The 22,204-nt window shown below is 45.8% G+C and overlaps 1 protein-coding gene across 3 annotated transcripts in view; it reads left to right on the top strand.

Annotated features, from left to right (window-relative positions):
- Nucleotides 1-22,204, top strand: part of LOC119174141 (mannan-binding lectin serine protease 1) — a 115,634-nt gene that overhangs the window by 36,333 nt on the left and 57,097 nt on the right. For all 3 annotated transcript variants that reach the window (XM_037424960.2, XM_037424959.2, XM_037424958.2), the window contains exon 7: nucleotides 10,816-10,966. In XM_037424960.2, coding sequence (XP_037280857.2) covers nucleotides 10,816-10,966 — 151 coding nt within the window. The remainder of the gene's footprint in view (nucleotides 1-10,815; nucleotides 10,967-22,204) is intronic.

The raw sequence follows: 22,204 nt of genomic DNA, 5'->3' as shown, positions 1-22,204 counted from the left end.
ATATATATATATGACGCTATGATGAATGGGAGACGTGGCCTGGCTCATACCCCATGTTTATTCCATTGTCACTTCTTCCTCCTCTGCTTCTACTAACCATCCCTGCCTTCTTACGTCACAGGATTAATCAACAAAACAACAAAAAGCATAAAGTGAAGAATGTCAAAATGCGCGGTAGTTCGATTTCAGGAGGGAGTTTCTTAACTCGCACAAAAGCTTGACAGTAAAGGGCAGCAGTCCGGTCATATCTAGGGTAGCTCTGGTGGACGAGGCTGGCTGTTGTGCCCTGGATAGCATAACCCTGCCCTGCACATTTCCACTGATGATGACACGAATTCAGGTCTTGTGAAGAACGAACAAGGCTTGTGTGTAGCATTGGATTGACGGATGTCTTTGGCATCGGATCCAGCGCCATCGTGGCAATAGATGCTTTGCTTCTAGTCGGCGCGCGTGAGAACCGAGGATGATGGGACGATGTCTTTTTTTCTTCGTTGTATACGTAGTAGCTTCATGTCTCTTTCGTAACTTTCTGTGGCGTTCTCTGAGTTCGTTGGATCGCAGACATGGCTTTGAGAACTGGTGCAAAAAATTTTGTCGACGTTGATTTCTGCGAAGATGGCTTAGGCATCGACTTTGTCTTTGCTTCTTTAATTGATGTTGTCTCTGATGACCTTTCAGCCACAAGTGCACTCGTGAGGAGGTTTCACTTGATCGTTGTTCTTGTTCGAGTAGCCGTTGCAGTTCTTGGAGTTCGTGGAGTGGCCTTTGTTGAAATTGCTCGTCTTGTTGTGAAAGTTTGTCAGATGGGCCTCTTTCAGGAACGTGAGTCTGCTTTTCCTTAGATGATGTGATGTGATCAGTAGATTGTCGGTAATTGACACTGTACTGCTAGACTTGTCTTGCGATGAAAGCAGCGTGACAGGCTGATGAGAAAGCTTCCAAGATGGTTGTTAGTCATCCTCGATTGTAAATACTTCTGTCAGTTGAAAATGCGCCGGCGTTGGTGGATTCGAAATTCCTATAGTGCTTTGACTCACTTGTGTGTTATCACTTGACGATGAGAGCACAACAGACATGGCTTCAGGTGGTTCTGATGGCGTATGTTTTTCTTTTTGCAGCGTAGGTAGGCTGACAATGCCTGTCGAACGACACTGGTCCTCAACGTCAAGGTAGAGGCTGGTATTGTGAGGATTCACCAGCTCGTCACGCGTAAATTCCGTCGCACGCTCGAAACCGTCTTGGCCTTGTGTGTGACACGAAGCATCAAGGGATTCGGGTGGTTCAGTAAAATGTGAAGTGTTGTGGTGCAGTGAAAACGTTGAAAATGCCGATTTCATTGTTCTTGGGAAAGCCGGCTTTAGGTTTATTCTTTTGCCGAAATGGTCTAGATTCCTTTCGGTATACGGATGCTTTACCTTGTCTGTCGGTGTTCGAATGCCTGACGTTTTTTCGGAAGAGTCATATGATGGTACAATGGTGGTATATTTTCTCTGAGGTCTCGTTTGGGAAATAGGCTTACTGCGAGAAGACTTCGCGTAACTCTGATGGGCGAGTTGAAAAGCCTGCCGCTGATGAGGTATGGACAGGTCTTCATAGTATTCTTTGAAACGGGTGATCATTTCTTCTTCGATCTTTTTCCAAGGCTCATCGTTCTCGAAGATGTGGGTGAGGTAAAGTTTGAATGCCTCACCTGAGATGTAGTCAGTAAAGTTGATGATCATCTCCTGTTCCGACCAGGATGCAGCGGCGGCGTGGACCTCAAATAGGTTGAACCAGTCCTGTACGGCTCCGTCGTCCGCTGATCCGGTGTACTTGGGGATGTCGAAGTCAGCCGATGGTTCTGTTATGGTGCTGGTCGTTGTCCTTCTAGGCGATGATTCGATAGTCAATGTATGGTCAGGATGTCTTCTGGGGAACTGCGTCGATGATGAGTGACTGATGAAGGGGCAGGCAGGTCTCCATCCTGTCGACTTGTGTGACGCTATGATGAATGGGAGATGTGGCCTGGCTCATACCCCATGTTTATTCCATTGTCATTTCTTCCTTGTTCCTTAATTGTCACTTCATTGGCACCACGTCCGGTATGGCGGCAGTCCCCAGGTTATATTTTATATCCAGATGCACGAGCCGAAGAGGCCTAGCCCGCGTGACATAGGATGATGATCACTACAATGATTTGGCCATACAGATGAAGATGAAGTACATTGTCAGCGCTCACATTATTTTCCCGCCTTCGCGAAAGAGGACAGCAAGTTAGAAATGGCTGGGACGCCAAATATGTGGTTTCAGTCAAGAGACGTGGGCGTTCTCGGTGCGGCGGCGACGACTATCAGGAGCCGCGTTGGCAGGAGCAACGCGATAGTTGACTTCGGATGTTCGTTCTAGGACGGTGTTTGGACCGAGATATCGGTGAAGAAATTTTTCGCAGAGCCCATGTGCACGAACAGGTGTCCGCAAAAGGACTTAGTCGCCAGGTTGGAACAGAACAACTCAACGCTTTGCATCAATGTCGATTTTTAGGGGCGAAGCTCCTTATAGCAGCACCCGTTCATCCCTCGTAGCCGTTGTAGTGTGTAACAAGTATAACATTTTGACCTCCAAGGTGGTGTCAGTAAGAAATTTCTTCTGTGTGTTGTTAAACAATAAAAATAGTGCTCAATGTACATGCCAATAGCTGCTAATGGGGCATGAGAGACAGGAGCAATCAGCTTTTAGTTAACGCGCACGCAGCGATCCCCTTTAGCAGCCCTTGGCATGTACATTGAGCACTATCTGACAAGAAAGGGTTGCTACGTTCTACTCGCTGGGTGTAACCTCCTTAGTTTTAGAAAGGTTTAGCGAGCATTGAGCTGCAGTGCCATGAATACAGTGAACTAGTATATACCATGAACTCGAGGTGGTTAAAGGTGGGAAGCAGACCCGAAGCGCAAGCCTTAAGAAAGTGTGCGTGTGCCACCTCTCGTTTAGTCCTTGGAATGTTCGCTGGATGGCGGTGCTTCTATATGGGGAATATATGATGAAAAGATGCGAGATGGTGGTACTAATTGGAGTGTTGAATAGATAGACAAACAGACACACAGGCAGATGCATGGATGGACGCATGAACGGACGCAGGGATGGATGTATGGACGAACACAGGGATGGACGCACAAACAGACGCACGCACGGACGGGCGGATGGACGCTTGGACCGTCACACAGGCGGGTGCATGGATGTACGGAAGCACGAACGAATGGATGGACGAACGCTTCGCCCCACTCTCCATCATTCACTCCGTGGATACGCTGCCAATTTTTTCTCTTGTCCTGAATGATACCAGTGTTGGCGCGGGCGATTTCACGGCAGTGGGCGACGCGAGCGGTAAACCCTCCCGGGAGAGATGAAGATGGAACGGAAGATGTGGACAATAGGTGGTGTCCAGAACAAAAGTCAGTACACGGCCATACACGAGAAAAAAGTGGCTGTAATTTGTCCTACGCTGTATGGCAGTATTATATGCGAACGTGACGAAAGGAAGTATAGTGTCCCAGTTTTTGTGATTCGGTTGAACGTACATAGAGTTCATGTCGGACAAAGTTTGGTGAAAACGCTCAGCCAGACCATTAGTTTCTTGGTGATAAGCTGATGTGATCCTGTGGATGGTGTTAGAGGCCTAGAGGACTTCAGCAAGGACATGTGAAATAAATGTCTTCCAACGGTCAATCAGAAGCACACGCGGTGCGCTATGTCGTAAAATAATGGCGCGAAAGAAAAATTGGCCACTTCCGAAGTAGCACCAGACGGAAGAGCTGCCGTCTCCGCGTAGAGAGTAAAATGGTCCACGGCAGTAACAATCCAACGGTGACCGGCTGGCGTAAGCGGAAGAGGTCCGTATGAGTCTGTGCCCACAAATTCAAAGGGAGTAGACGGGCACGGCAGTGGATGCAATGGTCCCACGGGAAGAGACGTGGTACGTTTTCAGTGCTCGCATGACGCGCAGGAAGCGACGTACTTAGCAACAGAAGTGGAGAGGCCAGGCCCAGAGCAGCGAGTCTTGAGGCGGTCGTAAGTCTTGTGGAACCCTAAGTGGCCAGCTGTCGTGTCGTCATGAAACGCTTTTAAATCTTCAAGACGAAGTTAGCGAGGAATGACGGGAACCAATTGGTTACCGAGAGGATGGCGATTTAGCCGACATAATGTTCTATCTTGAAGCTTGAAACGGGCAAGTTCTCGTCTTAGGCGGCTGTTTGGAGCACGCGATAAGCCAGTGAGCCGATCGATGATTGTGCGGCAGTAGGTATCGGCATGTTGGAGCGAGGCAAAATCTGTGGACGAAAGAAGGTCCGCCGAGGCAACGAACTCTTTCGAACCAGCAGCTTTCTGCTTGGTCACTTTGGTGGGCGGTGACGAACAGATAAAAGGTGACACTTCGGCGCTTTGCGAGAGTGGACAACGTGACAAAGCGTCAGCATCTTGGTGCTGTTGAGCCTACTTATATGTGAAGCTGTAGTCATACTCTTGCAATCGTAGTACCCAATGGCCAAGGCGTCCCGACAATTTTTTTAGATGCGATAACCAACACAGAGCATGATGGTCAGTCACTATTGTGAAATGCCGGCCGTGAAAGTTTTGTATGCACCAGACGATGCCGAGACATTCTTGCTCAGTGATACTGTAATTCCGCTCAGCAACTGAAAGAGTAGAGCTCGCGTAGGCCATGACTTGTTCTTCGAAAGGCTGGTTCCGCTGAAGAAGGACAGCACCGATGCCAAGTCCACTTGCGTCAGTGTGTAGCACAGTAGGTGCTGCAGGGTCGAAATGGCGAAGCAATGGCCATGATGGGAGGCATCGCTTGAGGGTATGAAAAGCGGCTTCGCAGTCATCTGACCAGACAAAGGGTGCGCTTGTGTTCAGAAGGTGGTGCAAAGGAGCCGCAATAGTAGCGAAATCACGTACAAAGCGGCGGAAATACGACGCCAAGCTAAGAAAGCAGCGGAGGTCTTTGGGTGTGGTTGGTGTAGGAAAGCGCAGTACCGCGGCAACCTTTTCGGGTTCGGGCTCAACGCCGTGTTTACTGAGGACGTGACATAATACCTTGATGCTGTGACTGATTGATTTGTGGGGTTTAACGTCCCAAAACCACCATATGATTATGAGAGACGCCGTAGTGGAGGGCTCCGGAAATTTAGACCACCTGGGGTTCTTTAACGTGCACCCAAATCTGAGTACACGGGCCTACAACATTTCCGCCTCCATTGGAAATGCAGCCGCCGCAGCCGGGATTCGAACCCGCGACCTGCGGGTCAGCAGCCGAGTACCTTAGCCACTAGACCACCGCGGCGGGGCTTCATGCTGTGACTGGCAAACCGACAATTCTTAGTGTTGAGCTGGAGACCAGCCTTAGCTAAACACGTGAGGAATCCGTCTAGCCATTCCACATGCTGTGAAAAGCTGGACGAAAAGATGACAATATCGTCCAGGTAGAAAAGGCAGGTCTTCTATTTTAATCCCCGCAGTACCGTGTCTATCATTCTTTCCGGTGTGGCTGGGGCATTGCATAGGCGAAAAGGCATCACATTGAATTCAAAGAGCCCATCGGGCGTAGCAAACGCAGTCTTCTCTTTATCATACTCGTGCATCGAAATCTGCCAATAACCAGAGCGCAAATAGAGACTTGAAATGTTCTCGGTACCTTGTCAAGTACCAAGAGCGTCGTCAATGCGATGCATTGGGTAGACGTCCTTACGAGTAATTTTGTTGAGACATCTGCAATCAATGCAATACTGTACCGAGCCATCTTTTTTTTTACTAGTACGACAGTAGAAGACCGTGCGCTTGTCGAAGGCCTGATGACGTTGCGCGCGAGCATGTCGGTGACTTGTTTTTCTGTAAGCTTGCGTTCAGAAGCCGACACACAGTAAGGGCGGCGGCGAATGACAGGGGATTCGTCGGTGTCGATACGATGAGCGGCCACTGTTGTTTGACCCAGACCTTCAGAATAAACGTCAAAGCAAGTTTTGAACTTCATTATTAACGCTAGCAAGGCATGCGGTTGCGTTGGGTTGAGATGTTTACACAAAGTGGCTTTGAGAGTAGGAGATGAATCTTCCGTTGGCATACACTTTGAAAATGACGAAGCAGATGAACCAGTGACGACACAAAGCGGTGCTTTTTTGGTAATGCTGGCAACAGTGGTCCCCTCAGGCAAACGAAGCGGTTCTGGCGTCGTGTTGCAGGCGGTGATGCTTGCATAACCACGTGAGAAGTGCACTAAATAAGACGCGATGGGGATCCCTCGAAAAATGCCGCGCTGGCAAGGAACAACCACAGCGTCACCATCTAGAATGTCTTGTGACTTGATCGTAAGGACACGTTATTGTCCGGGAGGCAGAAGGAAATCCGCAGCTGTGACAAGGTTGGGCGACAAAAGGTCAGCTGCAGAAGAAAGCTCAGTGTCCGTAATACGAATGAGGGGCCGACCACACGAAATTACAGTTGACGCAGCTGACAAGAAGTCCTAGCCTAAGATTATCTGATGAGCGCACGAAGACAGCGCAGCCGATTGTATTTGATGACGGATTCCATCGTTGAGAACACGAGCAGTACACAATCCGGTCGGGCGAATCGGACTGTCATTAGCGCCGCATAAAAGGGGACCGGCATAAGGAGTTTGCACTTTGCGCAGGCAAAAACACATATCACGATCAATTACCGAAGTGGCGACTCCAGTGTCTATAAGGGCGTCAACAAAAACACCTTCCACACAAACAGGCAGTAAATCAGCTGGACGAGTCGGAGGAGTTGTAACGTTTCGACAACAAACAGTTTCCCCTCCAAAACCTGCACCTTATAGTTTTCCGTCCAGAGAGATCGGCGCGGGACGCAGGGGTGATGACGTACGCTGAAACGGTGACGGAGAACGCCGGCGAGATAAACGAGAAGGATGAGGCCCAGCTTAAGACCGTGGAGGGGAGGGCAACCGACAGGAGGTGGACGGATACGGTTCGGGATCGTATTCATCGGGTCACGGGGCAAAGTCTTTTTTGTAAGCTGGATAACCACATCGTTCATTTGGCTGACGGCGGCGGCAGAAACGGGATATATGACCCCTTATGCCACAGTATAAGCAGATGAGGCGTGGAGAATGCCATGTAGAATGGTGGCGTGGCCTTGGCACTTGCGTTGTCATCGCAGCCACATGGTCGCATCCGACGTCCGCAGGCACGGTTGGAACTGGTGCAGGGGCCCGTGATGAAACTTCTGCGTACGAAGGCGCCGGAAAGCGCACAAGAGACGGGGCATGTGCAGCGCTTGTCGTTGATGCCAGTTCTTCCTTGATTATCTCACGCAGGCCGGGAGGAGGTGTGCGGACAGACGCAATAGTTGGGTTGCCTAGAATAAGGCCGCGGAGTTCCACTCTGACAGTTATGCGGATAAGGGCTCGCAATTTATGCTCTTCGGTAAAGCGAGCATCAAAGACGGCGTGTGGAAGGCGCATGGAATGAAGCGCGTCCAGGCGTTGGCATGTGGTGATGACGACCCGGACGGTAGTTGGATTCTGGATAACGAGAGCTTTGAAGGCCACAGAGTTGATACCTTTCAGTAGGTGTCGGATGCGCTCCGTCTCGGTCATGTCATTTTGTGATCGGCGACAGAGAGCCAGAACATCTTCAATGTAGGACGTATATGATTCGTCGTCCCCCTGGATGCGGGTTGCGAGCTTCTGTTTCGCTGCCGCAGAGCATCCTGCAGACGTGCCAAATATCTGATGGAGATGCCCCGTGAAGGCCGACCAATTGGAGAAGTCGCTCTCGTGGTTGTAATACCAGGTTTTAGTGACGCCATTGAGGTAAAAGGGAACGTAGCGCAGTTTGTGCGCTTCGTCCCAATAATTACAAACGCTGGTTCGATCATAACTGTCCAGCCATTCTTCGACGTCTTCACCGCGAAGGCCACAAAATACCGGAGGGTCTCAGTGAGAGGTTCTCACGGTGTAGTGAAGCCTAAGTTGCTGTGAAGGGGCCGTTGCAGCAGCGGACGCGTTGGGTTCTGCCATCGCTGTTGCTTGAAGGCACAACCGTCGACCAGACCGGAACTCCAGGGGTGACGGGTAGAGCAGGAGGACGTGGGAACCAAAGCACGCTCCACCACTTATGAGACCACGTCCAGTACGTCAGTAACCAGTTTATATTTTCAATCTAGATGCACGAGCCAAAGAAGCCTTGCCCGCGTGACATACGATGATAATCACTACAATAGTTTGGTCATACGGATGAAGATGAAATACATAGTCAGTGCTCAGAATATATATATATATATATATATATATATATATATATATATATATATATATATATATATATATATATATATATATATATATATATATATATATATATATATATATATGTGATTACACCGCTCGCTAAGCATTTAACTGAAAGACATTGATGGTTCTTTCATGGCCGCGCCGGAGTGATTGAAAACTCGCCCTATTTTCTAACGCGACAGGCATGAATGATTGTTTAAATCGCCACTGCGCGAAGATAATTCTAGGCATGAAGAAATTGCGACGTGAGAGCTTCATTAGTTTATTCAAAAGGAAATGGTAGGTTCTTCAGCAAGGATGCCACAATATACGTTTTTTTTTTGCGGATTCAGAAATACGAGCGGAGGTCGCATGTTAAAACGCATAACGTATTCAAAGAGGTTGTGTCGTAGTACTGCAGCCTATTACTACTAAGTTCTAGTATGAGTGTTATTATTTAAAACGTATATATAGAAGTTATGGGGCCTATAACTTATTTTAGAAATATATTTTAATAGAGCCTAAAAACAAAATAATGAAAGCTGTTTAAAAATCAACAGCGATTACTCTAATTAAAAGGGAATCACCCGATGTTTCAGGAAAACTATTCGATACAGTAGAAGAATGATGTGGTTAAAAGCCGATATTACTTGAACTGACAATAACTAATTAGCATTCGCCACTCGGTAGAGCTATGCATACAGTGAAGACCAATGTAAAGCTAGTGGCCAATAATAATGGTTGATGGAAAATAACGTCCTAAAACAGCGCATGTAGTCAAAACTCCGAAATTTTGGACCACCTGGGTTTCCTTAACTTGCACGTAAATCTTGGCACGTGGTCCTGAAGGCGGCCGATTGGGCGATTCGATGCCATGACCTGCACGCATACGCAGTCGAATTTTCTAACCAATGGACGATCGTGATGGTGGAAACATAATGGTTATCAAAATTGTTTGATTGGGTAGTAGTAAAAAAATGCCATGAAGAAATGGGGCTGCAGGATCTGTGAACAAACTCAGCCTCTCATACACTGCAAAATCTTAAAATTGTTGCTTCAACGCCTCCCTAAAAACCTTCGTACGTTGTGAGCGGAGAGAAAGGACGATGTTTTTCTTGTTTCTTTTTAATTTTTTTATACAAACTGCGCCTGTGCGATTGGTAGTTCCCGTCTAAATGGTACGTCGTAGGTGTAAAAATGAAATCGCAAAACCATGTTTTCCGCCAATTTTATTTCCACCAAAAAAAGCAAACCAAAAACATGCCAGTCTGTACAGGCTGGTATTTTCTGGGACAGTGTTTTCGCGTGCACAACCAACGCGCTAATGTCAAAAAGATGACAATTATGGCGACCGTGGCAACAACTCGCGTGATTTGGTGTACACAGAATGAGCTCCACGGAAGCAACAGGTCGAAGGCGCTTCTCACACGTCTGCACGCGACGATGTCGACCCGCTATAGTTTTCTTGCAGCCGCGTTCCGATTGCTGCCACGGCAACAGCACAACTTGTACTTATTGTTGTCACTGTCAGAGTCATAAGTTTAAGCGAACCAGTGCCCAAGCTCCGTGTATCATTTCACAGAAAAAGAAAGTGGACTGTAGGCGTAAAACACGACAGCCTTTCCTCTATTTAAAAAAAAATAAAGAAAAGGCGCTGCACAAGATTGTTGAGGCTGGTGCAGCAAATTCAGGCAATTAAATTCCGGCGATTAAAGAAATTAGGAGCAAATATTCGTTGCTTTTTAGGCATAATGCTAGTATAGGTCTGATACACTGCTCAAATCAACAAGTACCAGAATGGAGAAAATCGGAGAAAAAGAGCAAGTAAAAACAAAATGTATATGTGACATAAACAATGAAGTCATTCAGCATAGATACATTGATCATTGGCTGTCACATATAGTGAAAAGCTATATTCTAGCTGTTGACTTTAACTTCAACGGTGGGCTTAGGTTCTTATTAAGGTTAAGAAAGGCCATCGCAAGCAAATAGAAAATCGTCATTGTTTCGATAGCTTCAGCGCAAACCACCGGGGACCACAAAGGAGACATAACACAAACGCAGTACATATTTCATCTATTCCTATGCCACCCATCTTGATTTTCACTGGTGTTCTAACGTTAGAAGTGTTCACGATATCGGCTAATGGTTGCCTCGTCATGCTTCCTTAGTCATGTCATAGTAAGGAATGTTGTCTTGTTTCTTCATAACAACTACGTCTATTGCATAAAAGTGGGAATAGACTCCGGCAATTTAAGTGCGCGCACCGTAACATCTCCGAAGAAATACGCCGAACTTTGCAATCAGCGGCAATTATGTTGTTTGAGTGGGCGATGGTTCTTATTGCAAATGGTGGCTCCTTGAAGCATAACGCAAGACGTGTCGTCCACGCAGTAGTATTAGGTTTGCATAAAAGTGGTATGATGTATATGTGGGAGTTGTCTGATGTTTTTTTTTTCAAAGATAGAGATGTAGTGTAGCCATTCGTGGATTGCTTACTACAGTCGAAAAATTGTTCCGGCCCTCAGGTCCGAAAGATCAGACGGGTAAAAGCCGAGGATTTGACGAGGAGGATCTCCTGGACGTGCGCCAATCACCACGTGACGCATCGCTGCGTTACCGGGAGTCACACATCTTCCGCTGTGTTCCTGCGCACCCACAGTACACCTCAACCACTTGGTGAGTGCGCCACCTATTCTTCACCAGGCAGTCACGCCAAGCTGCGTGTTGTACGACGCTGCGGCTTGATGTTTTTCAGCGTTGGTTCTCTAAGTTTTATGTTTTTGTTTTGCTATGTTATTATTCTCCTCTACCCATTATTTATTTCTACTGACAAAAAATGAAATGATGTGATGCAAATATTTGAGATCAGATGAACCCGCTGTTTTTAGGGGTGAAGCTCCGCTTAGGCTAACCTTATCACGCGTCACACGTAACCGAGAGAAGAAGAGACAAGAAAGAACGGAAGTTAATCTCGTCTCAATTCCCAGATGGAGTTACTCTTCGCTACTCTACGAAGTGCCGCTACTCTCCGATTGGCTGCTGCGCGCGCTTTGCATGAGCGCACGGGAAACGAGTGCCTCTCTCAGTCACTGGATCGTCGCCGTACGTTTCGGATCATTGGTGGGGCATAGACAAAGCAGAGTGGCGGGCGCGTTGAAGACGCTAGCGCTCGGCTACCTTGACTCGCGTCTCGTCGGTGTCACCTGCGCACCGTCTGCATTCTCGAACGTGATCGGACGCATGGAAGCATGCACCAACGGATGGACACACGGGCGGATGGATGGGTGGATTCACGCACGCATGGACAGACAGACAGAGAGAGACGGAGGGATGGATAGTTAGACAGCCAGAGACACAGACATATATGGACGGACGGATGGATGGGCGCACAAAACATATAAACAGACAGACGGACAGAAAGAAAGATGGAGGACAGACGGACGCGTTGACGGACGTACTGGCGGATGGGCGTGAGATGGGACGCACGGACCAACAAAAGGGCGGACGCATGAACGGACGGAAGCGCAAACGGATGGATGGGCAGAAGCACGGATACAAGCACGGGCGCTTCGACCCACTCACTATCATTCAATCTGTGGATATGCTGTGATTTTTTATCTTGCCAAATTTTATTGAAATATCCTAATTTATTGTGAGTCGTGAGCATACTCGCGATATCATATTACGCAAAATTTTAGATGAAGGCAGCAATGCTTGAGGCCCACGTATTTACATTTAGGTGCACATTAAATAACCCCTGGTGATAGAAATTTCTGGAGCCGTTCATTGCAGCAGCCGTCATAATCAATCGTGGTTTTCGGATGTTAGACCTCAATAATACACTTTATTAGTATTACGATTACCACGATAGCGTTGAAGAGCTCATTTCGCAGACATTTTAGCATCGTTTTCAGTGTCGGCGTCTGCGTCGTTTGTTATGAACGAAAAATCATCGTTTCCGGGACCGAAAATTCGCAAGAGAAGGAAATGAAATATAGAATAAATTTGCAATCCGAGTGAGGATAGAACCCAGGCCATTTGTGCGGCAAGCACGTCTTCAACCACACAGCCATACGACTGCTTGAAAAAATTGCGGAAATAACTTCCTCTGCTTGGAAATACTGTGAAAATAATTCATGCTTTCGAAACCCACGCGTTCTGTATAGAGGCTTCACAATACACCATGGAATACTGCAGTAATATTGCGTAGTACAAGCTTGCAGTGCCTTGGGTGTCAAAACACGTGGTTATCATTGCCAGTTTTTCACTTAAAGCTTGCAACACATCAGAAAAGGCACACACGTTCAGGTGCTTATTCTCTTAAGCGCACGTGGTGGGTGCATAGCAAGTTCAAAAATATTTTATCCGCCGAATCGCTCATGGTTTAAAGCGTGCTACCCTTTTAACAGAATGCAGCCGCATGCGAGAGAGAGAGAATAAACTTTCTTTCAATGGGACCAAGCTTCACTTACGCTTTGTCAATTGCATTTTAGTAATTCACAATTTAAGCTTCTCGAGTAAAATCACACAATAAAAAGTCACAATTTTTTCGGAAAGGTGAAGCAATGAACGTGATAGCAACAAATGGGAACGTCATGTGCAGAATGGCAGGCAGATCGAAACTTGCCCCCCCGTTTCTCAAGTACAAATGACACACGAAACCTACCCACGGGCACAAATGAACGCGAATAAGCGTCTCAGTTGTTACATCTCTGTGTCTGAAAAGCGTGCCCCTTTTGCAAATGGAGACTGTGCAACAATTTCAGTGACCTTTGTGCGCCCGGCAACTACAACAGAATCGTTTCGGTGAAAGCCCAAGGCCAGTCAAGACGTATGATTGTTCTCATCGCAAGATGGGTGCGCGCGTTAAGGTCCAACCTGCTCCCTCTCCGCGGGGCAGAGTACGCCTGGGAGTTGGGAGTGTGCGCCATCGCGTCGTGACGTTGTGGCGACGCGCGCTCATTGAGCCATCTCGCTCGTAATGCTGAAAGCACGATAGTCTCCTCCGAAATACTCGTCACCAGCGGTAAGTGGTAGATATAAATAGCTTGTCGTATGTATGCTAAAGGAGGTACTTCATTGTGGCTCAGTGGTAAACGCCTCACAGTCATTCTCGCAGAAGTCCCACGTTCGATTACGCCCGCTGCAGTCTTTTTTTTTTGCTTTGAGTATTTTTTCTTGCGTTTTCATACATATAGATACGTATATATATATACGCTGAGTGACGGTGACGCCGACGCCGGCGGCAAAATTCAGCCGAGAGTGTTCACATAATTGCTATCATAATAAAAAGTATGCACAAAGTGTTTCAAGTACGCACTATAAACAGGATTTCGCTATCGCGTTTAACTCGTACAGGTGAGGGTAAAGGGTTCGCCATTTTTCGTATATGTTATTAGAACCACTGATTAACTGTTAGGTTATCTCGCTCTTATGAATGCGAATAGCTTGTGAGGCTTTTTTTATTTTTCTAAAAGAGGCAGATGCAGAAACCTAAACTAGGCTAAATTTTAGTGACACGTAAAACATGCCTAAGTATCTTCAATTTCTAGAACAGTTCTACTCGAAATAGGGGCGATTCGTTATTGTATCATGAGCTCGAAAAGGCAGTTTCTAAAAAAAATTTGCCAAGTATTCCAACTGTTTCAATCAAAGTGAGTCACATTCATTGAACCAACTCTGCACCAACAAACACGATCGAAATAAACAACTTAGTCCCCCTCCTCCCCGAAATGTTTCATTTGTGTCTTAGTTGCTTCGTTATCGTGTTCACGTTCCCCAACTAGGTTTTCTAGTGCGAGTTGGCACTTATTGAAGGACATGATGTTTAGTGACAAAAGTCAATTGTAAAAAGTAAGAGGCTGAATTTTCCACTTTTTTGCGTTTAGTGACTGTTTTCGACTTTAGCGAAACAGTATCTTGTCCTCCGTTCACTTCAACACGGTATATTTCAGGTAAAGTAGGTATGAAATAAAGATGTCAGTAATCTATATATTTCCTAAACAAGAAGACGTGGCCAGAAAAGGCATGGCATAAAACTATCTGGAACACTTTCAAAGCCTTCATGATGCCAGGAACAAGAAAACAACGATGACAGTCCAGGATAGTGTCCCTTTTGCCAGGAACGAGCACTCGCTCTTCAAGTCTAGTAATTGCCATTACGCCCATGCGTTGAAGCACGGCCATTACGGAAGCACAAGTGTGATGTCAATTCTGTCACGAAATATTGCTGTACATTACAATAGAACCGTTTACAATTTTTCACTACCTAATTCATCACCAAATAAAAAGTTTCAGCCTATATAAACCAAATACAAACTTCGCTCCGCAATACTGTCGATATTTGGCTATGTATACTTCAGCGACATCATAAATTTTTGCCACTTAGGGGAGACGAACATACTGGCAAAACGTTGTTTGAGCAGGCCCAAGGTGCATATAGAAGGCCCAACCATATAGGAGGTACGTAGAAGGTGCATTTTTCTCAGTTTCACTTAAAGTGCATTATGACTCTTATAGAAAAAAACCAATATTTTCAACGCATATGTGCTGTTAAATGCTTCACCAAGAACTTTTTACAGCGAAAACTGTTATGAGATCCAAACTTGAGTCACGCCGCGCGTGACCCAAGTTTGGATCTCATAGCAGCCATAATTGTCCGCTGCTGCCGGTCTCCGTATCCACATCGCACAAAATGAGAAAAAAAAAACAGTACCAATGATGAAAGAACTCGCAAGAAGCAAAACGTAAGATACATTTGTTATAAATATCGGTTCCCTCACTAATGTTTCATTTTAGAAAAGGAAAAAAAGACAATCCCAGGGGTTCAAATTGTCCGGAGCCCTCCACCGCGGCGTCTCTCATAATTATATGGGGGTTTCGGGACGTTGAATCTAACCTATACAACAATCATAGAAGACAATCACCCGTTTATAGCACAAATCCAAGAAGAAATCCGTACGGATTTCCCAGAACACAAAAGCTTCTTGGTTGCGTTACAATTCGTCCTGGTCAGGCGCTGTAATATAGCACTATATTCTCCCTATGTCTTTCTTATTACAGTTAAACCTGAATATTACGAGATTGATAAACTCCCAGAAAAAAATGTGTTTTAAAGGGGATTTCGTTATATGCAGAATTCGGACGAAAATTCAGAACATAAACGTGTAAATTGAACAAAAGGGGCACTAAAGGCACAGCTAACCCAAAACACTTATTTTACAGTGAAAAAAAAAATCGACTCATCCCACGTACCTGGAAATCGACGCCATGCGAAGCATGCGGAGGAAGTTGACCGTGTTGAAAATGTGTTTTTATTGAGTGACACGTCATGAAATTACGCTAAATATATTGTTACGAAGTAAAGGAAGATGAAGGAAAAAATCAGCAGACAGGCGCGCAAGTGTGCCAATCAGCCATTGTGATTCTCGCCTGAGTTTGTTCCTCTGTAATTGCGTTTCTACAGAAGTCACTGAACCCGTAACATATTGGTGGAGGTGCTGGGTTACAATATGTACAAATGTTGCACGCACAGACATATGTTAAAGAGTTGCAGATGTTTACATAGCCAGTTGTTTGCACTTCTGCAACGATGCCAACTGGAACATGCGTATTAGCAACACCAGAAGCTGATATGAAGCGCTCATGCTCGCGAAGATGCTGGCCCTGGACACTGCTACATAAATTAACTTCAGCACATGGCACCTAACCAAAATTTACCTTAAACCGACGTGACGGCTGTATCAAAGGAGTACATATGTAATGTTTTTAAAATTAGGTAGGCAGCACTGCAACCACTAGTGACGTTTCACGAAGATTAGCGTTTATTTGAAAAGTAGTTATGAGACCTGGCGTAGCTCTGTGGTAAAATGCTTCATTGCCACACAGACTGCTTGGGTTCGATTCCAGCTGGGACCCTGAAATTTATTCATTGCATTCGTCGGGTCGACGACACCGATGTCGGGTATTTCTTAACGGTCGCACGTTAAAATTGACCATGTAGGTTCTCGTCGTTCCTGGGTAGATACTAAGTGTCAATCAGCTATGGCAGATACTCGCTTACCAACGGCACGTACCCACCCGTGAGTATGAGTCACTGTCTGGCGGAAAGTGTTTGACGACGTACGCGTAGGGCTTGTGACATTATTATGTCTTGACCAGCTCATCATATTCGCCAAAACATCTTATTCTCTCATGCTAATTTTGGTTCCCGCCAAGTTAAGGGGGTGACCACTAGAGCACCTAAGCGTAAGCGGCTAGATAGATAGATACGCTCAAAGTCGCCGAAGTTTGCTAAGAAATGCTTCGCATTTAAAACTGCGCTATTATTGCGATAGCAATTATATGGTCACTCTCGGCGGGTTTTTGTCGTCGCCGCCTTGTTCCGGAAGAAGTTTAAATTGGTAACATGCCCCCGCGTATTGTAACTTTCACGAGCGAATAAAAGCGCGCGAGCGCTGCTGAAGAGAGATTAAACTTACACACTGGCCCATCCTTATCACCTAAAAAGTGGATAGGATAACATCTCCCGCGTGTTAGAACTACCGTCGAATGCTCAAACAGAAAGTAAACGACCCGTCTTCAATGAGCATGAAACAACGCGGGGAAAGGAAGGGGGGGGGGGGTGCTTGAGTAGCAATAATGAACTTGGACTTTAAGGGCGATCGCGATCGCTGGCGCACTTGCTATCTCGGCGAGTATCATTGCGGTTTCAAAGTGAAGGGACTGTGTGAAAGAAAATTGCCCCCGTATCAGCATTTTTTCTGCAAATGTCGTCGAAATACGATAGTCTTGTGTGGGGAGAGAATGAACAAAACATTTATTTGATGTTCTGCGCAATAAAATCCGTGAAGGGTATTCTGGAGGCACTGCGTTAGAGTGCCTCGATTCTGCAGCGGAGACGAACAAGCGCATCAATTCACGTCACACGTGAGACATGAGCGCTATCTGGCAGTTTTCTTGGGAAATGAAGCGCGTGGCCAGAGGTGATAAAGTTAGAACGCAACGCGTCGGGTAGGTGCCACCACCGTGTCGTCTTGGCAACGCGTAGGAAACACTCGCCTTTTCGTGCAATCGTTGCATGGTCAGTGCAGCTTGATAAACACTACGGTCCTTAGAATTTATTATGTAAGCATTTTCTAGTAAAAGACGCAAATACAGATTATACACGTGTTGTTATTCTACCTCAGGTGTGCGCTCTAATTGCTTTTTAATTGATAGTCACACAAATAAGAATGTTGAATCTTGAGCAACATTGGTGGGCGCTGCGGACGGGGTCGGCCGTTTAGGGTATCGGCTGGTGCCGTTCATAGTAGCCAGAACCGTGAAGGATGGACAAACAGACAAATGTACAGTAAGACAGACCAAAATTTTTGCGTCGAAGGTGCCCAAGAAACACTATCGTCTCTGAAAGCACTTCTTCCACGAGCAGGGCAGTATTTGCTCACTGCAGTGTTCTGTAGGAGTTCCGCGATATTGGATCCAAAAGAGCTGGCTGCTAGCCTTACTTCTTATAACAATAAAATATTTTTTTTGCTATCACGCTCATTGCATTGCATTCAAATCGCCGTCATGTTGTCATAACTATTCGGCTAATCGCGAAAGCTACCAGCCTGCGAACTTGTGGCATGGCGCAAGACGAAAGCGCGTGATGAATCGACCTCTGAAGATCCTTCGTTACCATGCTCTCGGAGAAAGAGAGAGACAGAAACGTCTTCATTCACATAAGCATGGAGAAGGAGGGCGTGGGAGGAACCCGCAGTCCGGGGTCCCTAGGACGACTCCAGCGACGAGTCGGGCCCGCTGTATTAGAGCTCGGAGGACCTCGGGAGGTCCATCGCGGAGAGCATCATCCCACAGCTCCTCGTTACGTAAAGGTGAAGGAAAGCAGGTAAGGGAGGAAAGATGCTCGCAGTGCACTCGAGCGAGACATGGAAGGTCGTGGGTGAGTTTCCACAGCTGGGGCAACGGTCTGCATAGCACTGCGGGTAGAATTTATGAAGTGATACTACAGGTTTTCCCTCTCACTTTAATCCAAGTGCCAGCTCAATTAATCTGCACGCCATTGAAATATTCTGAGTGCCGAGCTATGTACTCCTTGTGCCAAACATCTAATCCAAGCGCCAACATATTTAATCCAAGCGCCAACTCACTCAGGCCGCGTGCCATTGAGTTTAATGCAAGTGGCACCGTGTTTAATCCAATTGCCAATGACTTTAATTCAGGTGCCAGTCAGTTTGATCCACGCACAAAAACCAGAATACGGGGCGTAAAAACGGCAGTGCAATTGAAATTCAGTTCCTACAGTATAAAAGACAATAGTCGGAAGGCAGAATCAATCATTATTATTTGTATTCGCCGATTGTATTCTTGCAAAAAATTACTGCCGTGGTTTGCTTAAGCCATGTTTGGAGTGCTTATACTTTGCTATGCGCATAATGCTATGCTTTGCTATGCGCTTGTATAATGAGTGCTTGGCCCAGGTAAAATAAATTTAATGAAAACGAAAAAAAAACGCAGGAACATATTACTGAATATTTTGCAGTGCAATGAAATTCAGTATCTATCACTGAAGCTCACAATTGGCTTTGGTACACACTACAACATTACATGACCAGGACAGGTCATGTAATGCGAACGATACACTATGTTTATTGGAGTGCCGGAACGCATACTAAGAGATTAAAAGCATGGTTGCGGGCAGTGATAGGTCAAAGACAGCTACATAATCAAGAAATTAGGAAGCCATCGCGCGGCACGCACTGTGAATTAGAGATAATTCCAATATGTTTTTTTCCTGTAGTGAACATAAAACGTAAACTGATCATCCCGATTTGGCAATAGGAGTTTTATTTTACATTATTGTATGCTCTTATTTTTCATTCAAACAAAGTTAAATGTCTCTAATGATACGAACAGTACTGACTGTTCGTTTAGCTTGTTAGTTTTGTGACGTACTTGACGAATGCGATGAAACGTACACAGAGGAAACAAAATGATAGCAACACGCAACTGACCTTGGGCCTAGCTTTCTTTTTTTGTGTACGTGTTTTTTTTTGCGCGGCATTATGCCTCTCATTGCGCATTAGAAGTTTGTGGATTCAGGGCAATCACTAAATTATTTGCTTCGTCCCCCCTCTCTATCTCTACACACACACACACACACAAGCACACACACACATACACACACACACACACGCATATATATATATATATACGTGTGTGTGTGTGTGTGTGTGTGTGTGTGTACATACATATACATATACAGGAAAACAAGAGTGATTACTACTAATTATTCAAGAAATGTAACATAGGCAGAGGTTAGTGTATTTATTAAAACAGAACTATCTCATAGGGCTCGGAGACGGATGTTCACAAGTCATCTTCCCGCAAAGCGGCATACAAGAAAGAGAAATTGTGCCGATAAAAGGCCGCGCAGTCTACGCGCTAGTATTTGTTGCATGGAGTGGCGAGCCGCATCCAGGAGCAAAGAGCGCCTGTGCTCCTTCTTCGTCATGCCTTGCGGTGTTACTAAAACTAAATTATGACGTTCGCTCAGGTAGGCCTTCACGTGTAACTTGAATTTTGAGAAGGCTTTTTCTATAGTGTTAAAGAAGGGACTGTACGCTGGCAGGCGCTTAATTAGTGCATGGAGTTAGCCAAAGCCGCCTGTTCTGCTCGAGCGTGAGCAGGTGCATTATAAAAAAGGAATACAGCTTCGGTATTTGGCTCATCACGTTCTACATGGGCCGAAACATCACTAAGGGAGTCATTAAAAACAACCCAATGAACTTAGTCCACCACAATCCAGTGAATAACTATATTTGCGGACATGCATGCTATAATGTTCAAGTTCACTCCCTTTGTCGTTGTGGTCATGTGCACAGCTGGTTGTCCTTTAGCTGCCCTGCCGAAGTTCCTGGAACACCAGATTTCGAAGTTACTCTCATTCAAATATAAGCGGCAAACACGCGGTCCATCAGACTGCAGCCATTGGGCGTACAGCATGCGGCTGTGCTTGATATTGTCACGGTTGCGATCTGTGGGCATCTGCGTCACTAGCTTCATCGAGTAGCAGTGGGCATCCAGCAAGCGGTCGACTGTGCTTGCACTGATTGTTACTCCTGGCATTTTTTTCTCCAGGGCCTCCTTTATTTGCTTCAGTGTAAATGTACAGTTTTCGTCGACAATTCTTCTCAAAGCACTCACGACGTCATCTCCAAACTTCCTTTTTGAACCCCCACCATGCTTTGATGTTTCTCTGTCGGTAGCGGCAATCGATCTTGCTGTTTTAATGTTGATACCTAGAGCGTCGGCCAGTTGCTTTAAGTCACCGCCACGCCTGTAAACGTCCACAATCCTAGCCCTGTCGATCACCGATACTCTGCTGTTTTTTCGACGAGGTTCGTCGGTGTTCTTGAAGTGTGGTCATCGTTTGCGTCCAGCCATGACTTCAAGCAAAGCTCTCTCTTTGTCTGCAAATGTTCCCGTATGAAAACACACGTTTCAAGTAAACACGCTTCAGCTATACACTAAGCGTCAACTGTTACATGAAAACAGCAGTATCTACTTTGATGCTTTTATAGCAACTTATTTCCTCACGAACCCGATTAAATGCAAGTTTGCTATTTTTATGTGATTATTTCGGATTTCAAGAACGAATGAATATTATCTGTCGGTCACTGTTCTCCCTGGGCTGAGCAGACGACTGCGCATAAGTAGCCAAATGCCGTCTGCTCAGCAAACGACACGAATCTATGCAAATGCGATGGTGTAGATGGTTAAACGGAATGAAGCAGTAGCAATGCAATAAAGACTAACATGGACTCTATGAGCAAATACATTTAAGTACCCATAAATACAATTACTACTGACTGTTTTTTTTTATTTTGAAGCTATGACACCAAAATGTTAAGGGGAAGTCGCACTGCGCACTTCATTTTATAAGCGCTACCATGTATAGCCGAGGGAAAAGGTCTTGCTATGACGCCATGTTTACGTTATTCTGACATTTACACTATATATAGTGGCTAACTGTGTGTTTATAGCGCATGGATTAAACTGACTGGCACCTGAATTGAAGTCATTGCCAATTGGATTAAACACGGTGGCACTTGGATTAAATATGTTGGCGCTTGGATGGAATATTTGGCACATGGATTAAATAGCTCGGCACTCAGATTATTTCAATGGCGTGCCGATTATTTAGGCTGGCACTTGGATTAAAGTGGGCGGGAAAACTTGTAGATTGAGAAATGTTTCAGTCTGTAGCTGGCATAACGCTGCTGCCTTCTCTCGCGAGAAAGTTGGCGGTAGGGCGCTCTGAGTGCGATGGACGTTCCTCTAGTGACAAAGAATGTCGTTGTAAGGAAGAAGAAAATCCCCGATAATTGTATCAATACCAAACTTGGTATGGCATAACATGAGTGTATTAAGAACATATTTGACTAGTCATAACATCAAATTAATGACATGTATGTCATGAATGTCATGGTTTACAGTTCATGGTCGTGGAGCTCTTGCGGTGGTTTAGTTCACAGGGCATGTTGCAAAACGGGTATGGTATGGCATAATTTAATGGCGGACAAAAGCGACAGACCCTAACATGAAAATCATGACATGCGTGTTATGTAACAATGTGACTACATGCCACGCTTATGATGCTCTCGCGGCCATTTCGCTAACTTCACATGTACCAAGCTCGGTATTACGCGTGGGAACGGACGACTTAGGTAAATGACACATCCAAACATGATAATCATGACTTCCGTGATATGTAAGAAAATGACTACATGCCACACTGATGATGTGCTCACAGCCGTTTCGCTAGCTTCACATATGCCAAATTTGGTATTACGTGACGCCAATGGATGACGAAGGTGTTTGACTGGTGCAAACATGATAACCATGAGATGC

The sequence above is a fragment of the Rhipicephalus microplus genome, chromosome 5 (genome assembly GCF_043290135.1).
Source record: "Rhipicephalus microplus isolate Deutch F79 chromosome 5, USDA_Rmic, whole genome shotgun sequence".
Classification (NCBI taxonomy): Eukaryota; Metazoa; Arthropoda; class Arachnida; order Ixodida; family Ixodidae; genus Rhipicephalus; species Rhipicephalus microplus.
This window is presented reverse-complemented; position numbering and strand designations above follow the sequence as displayed.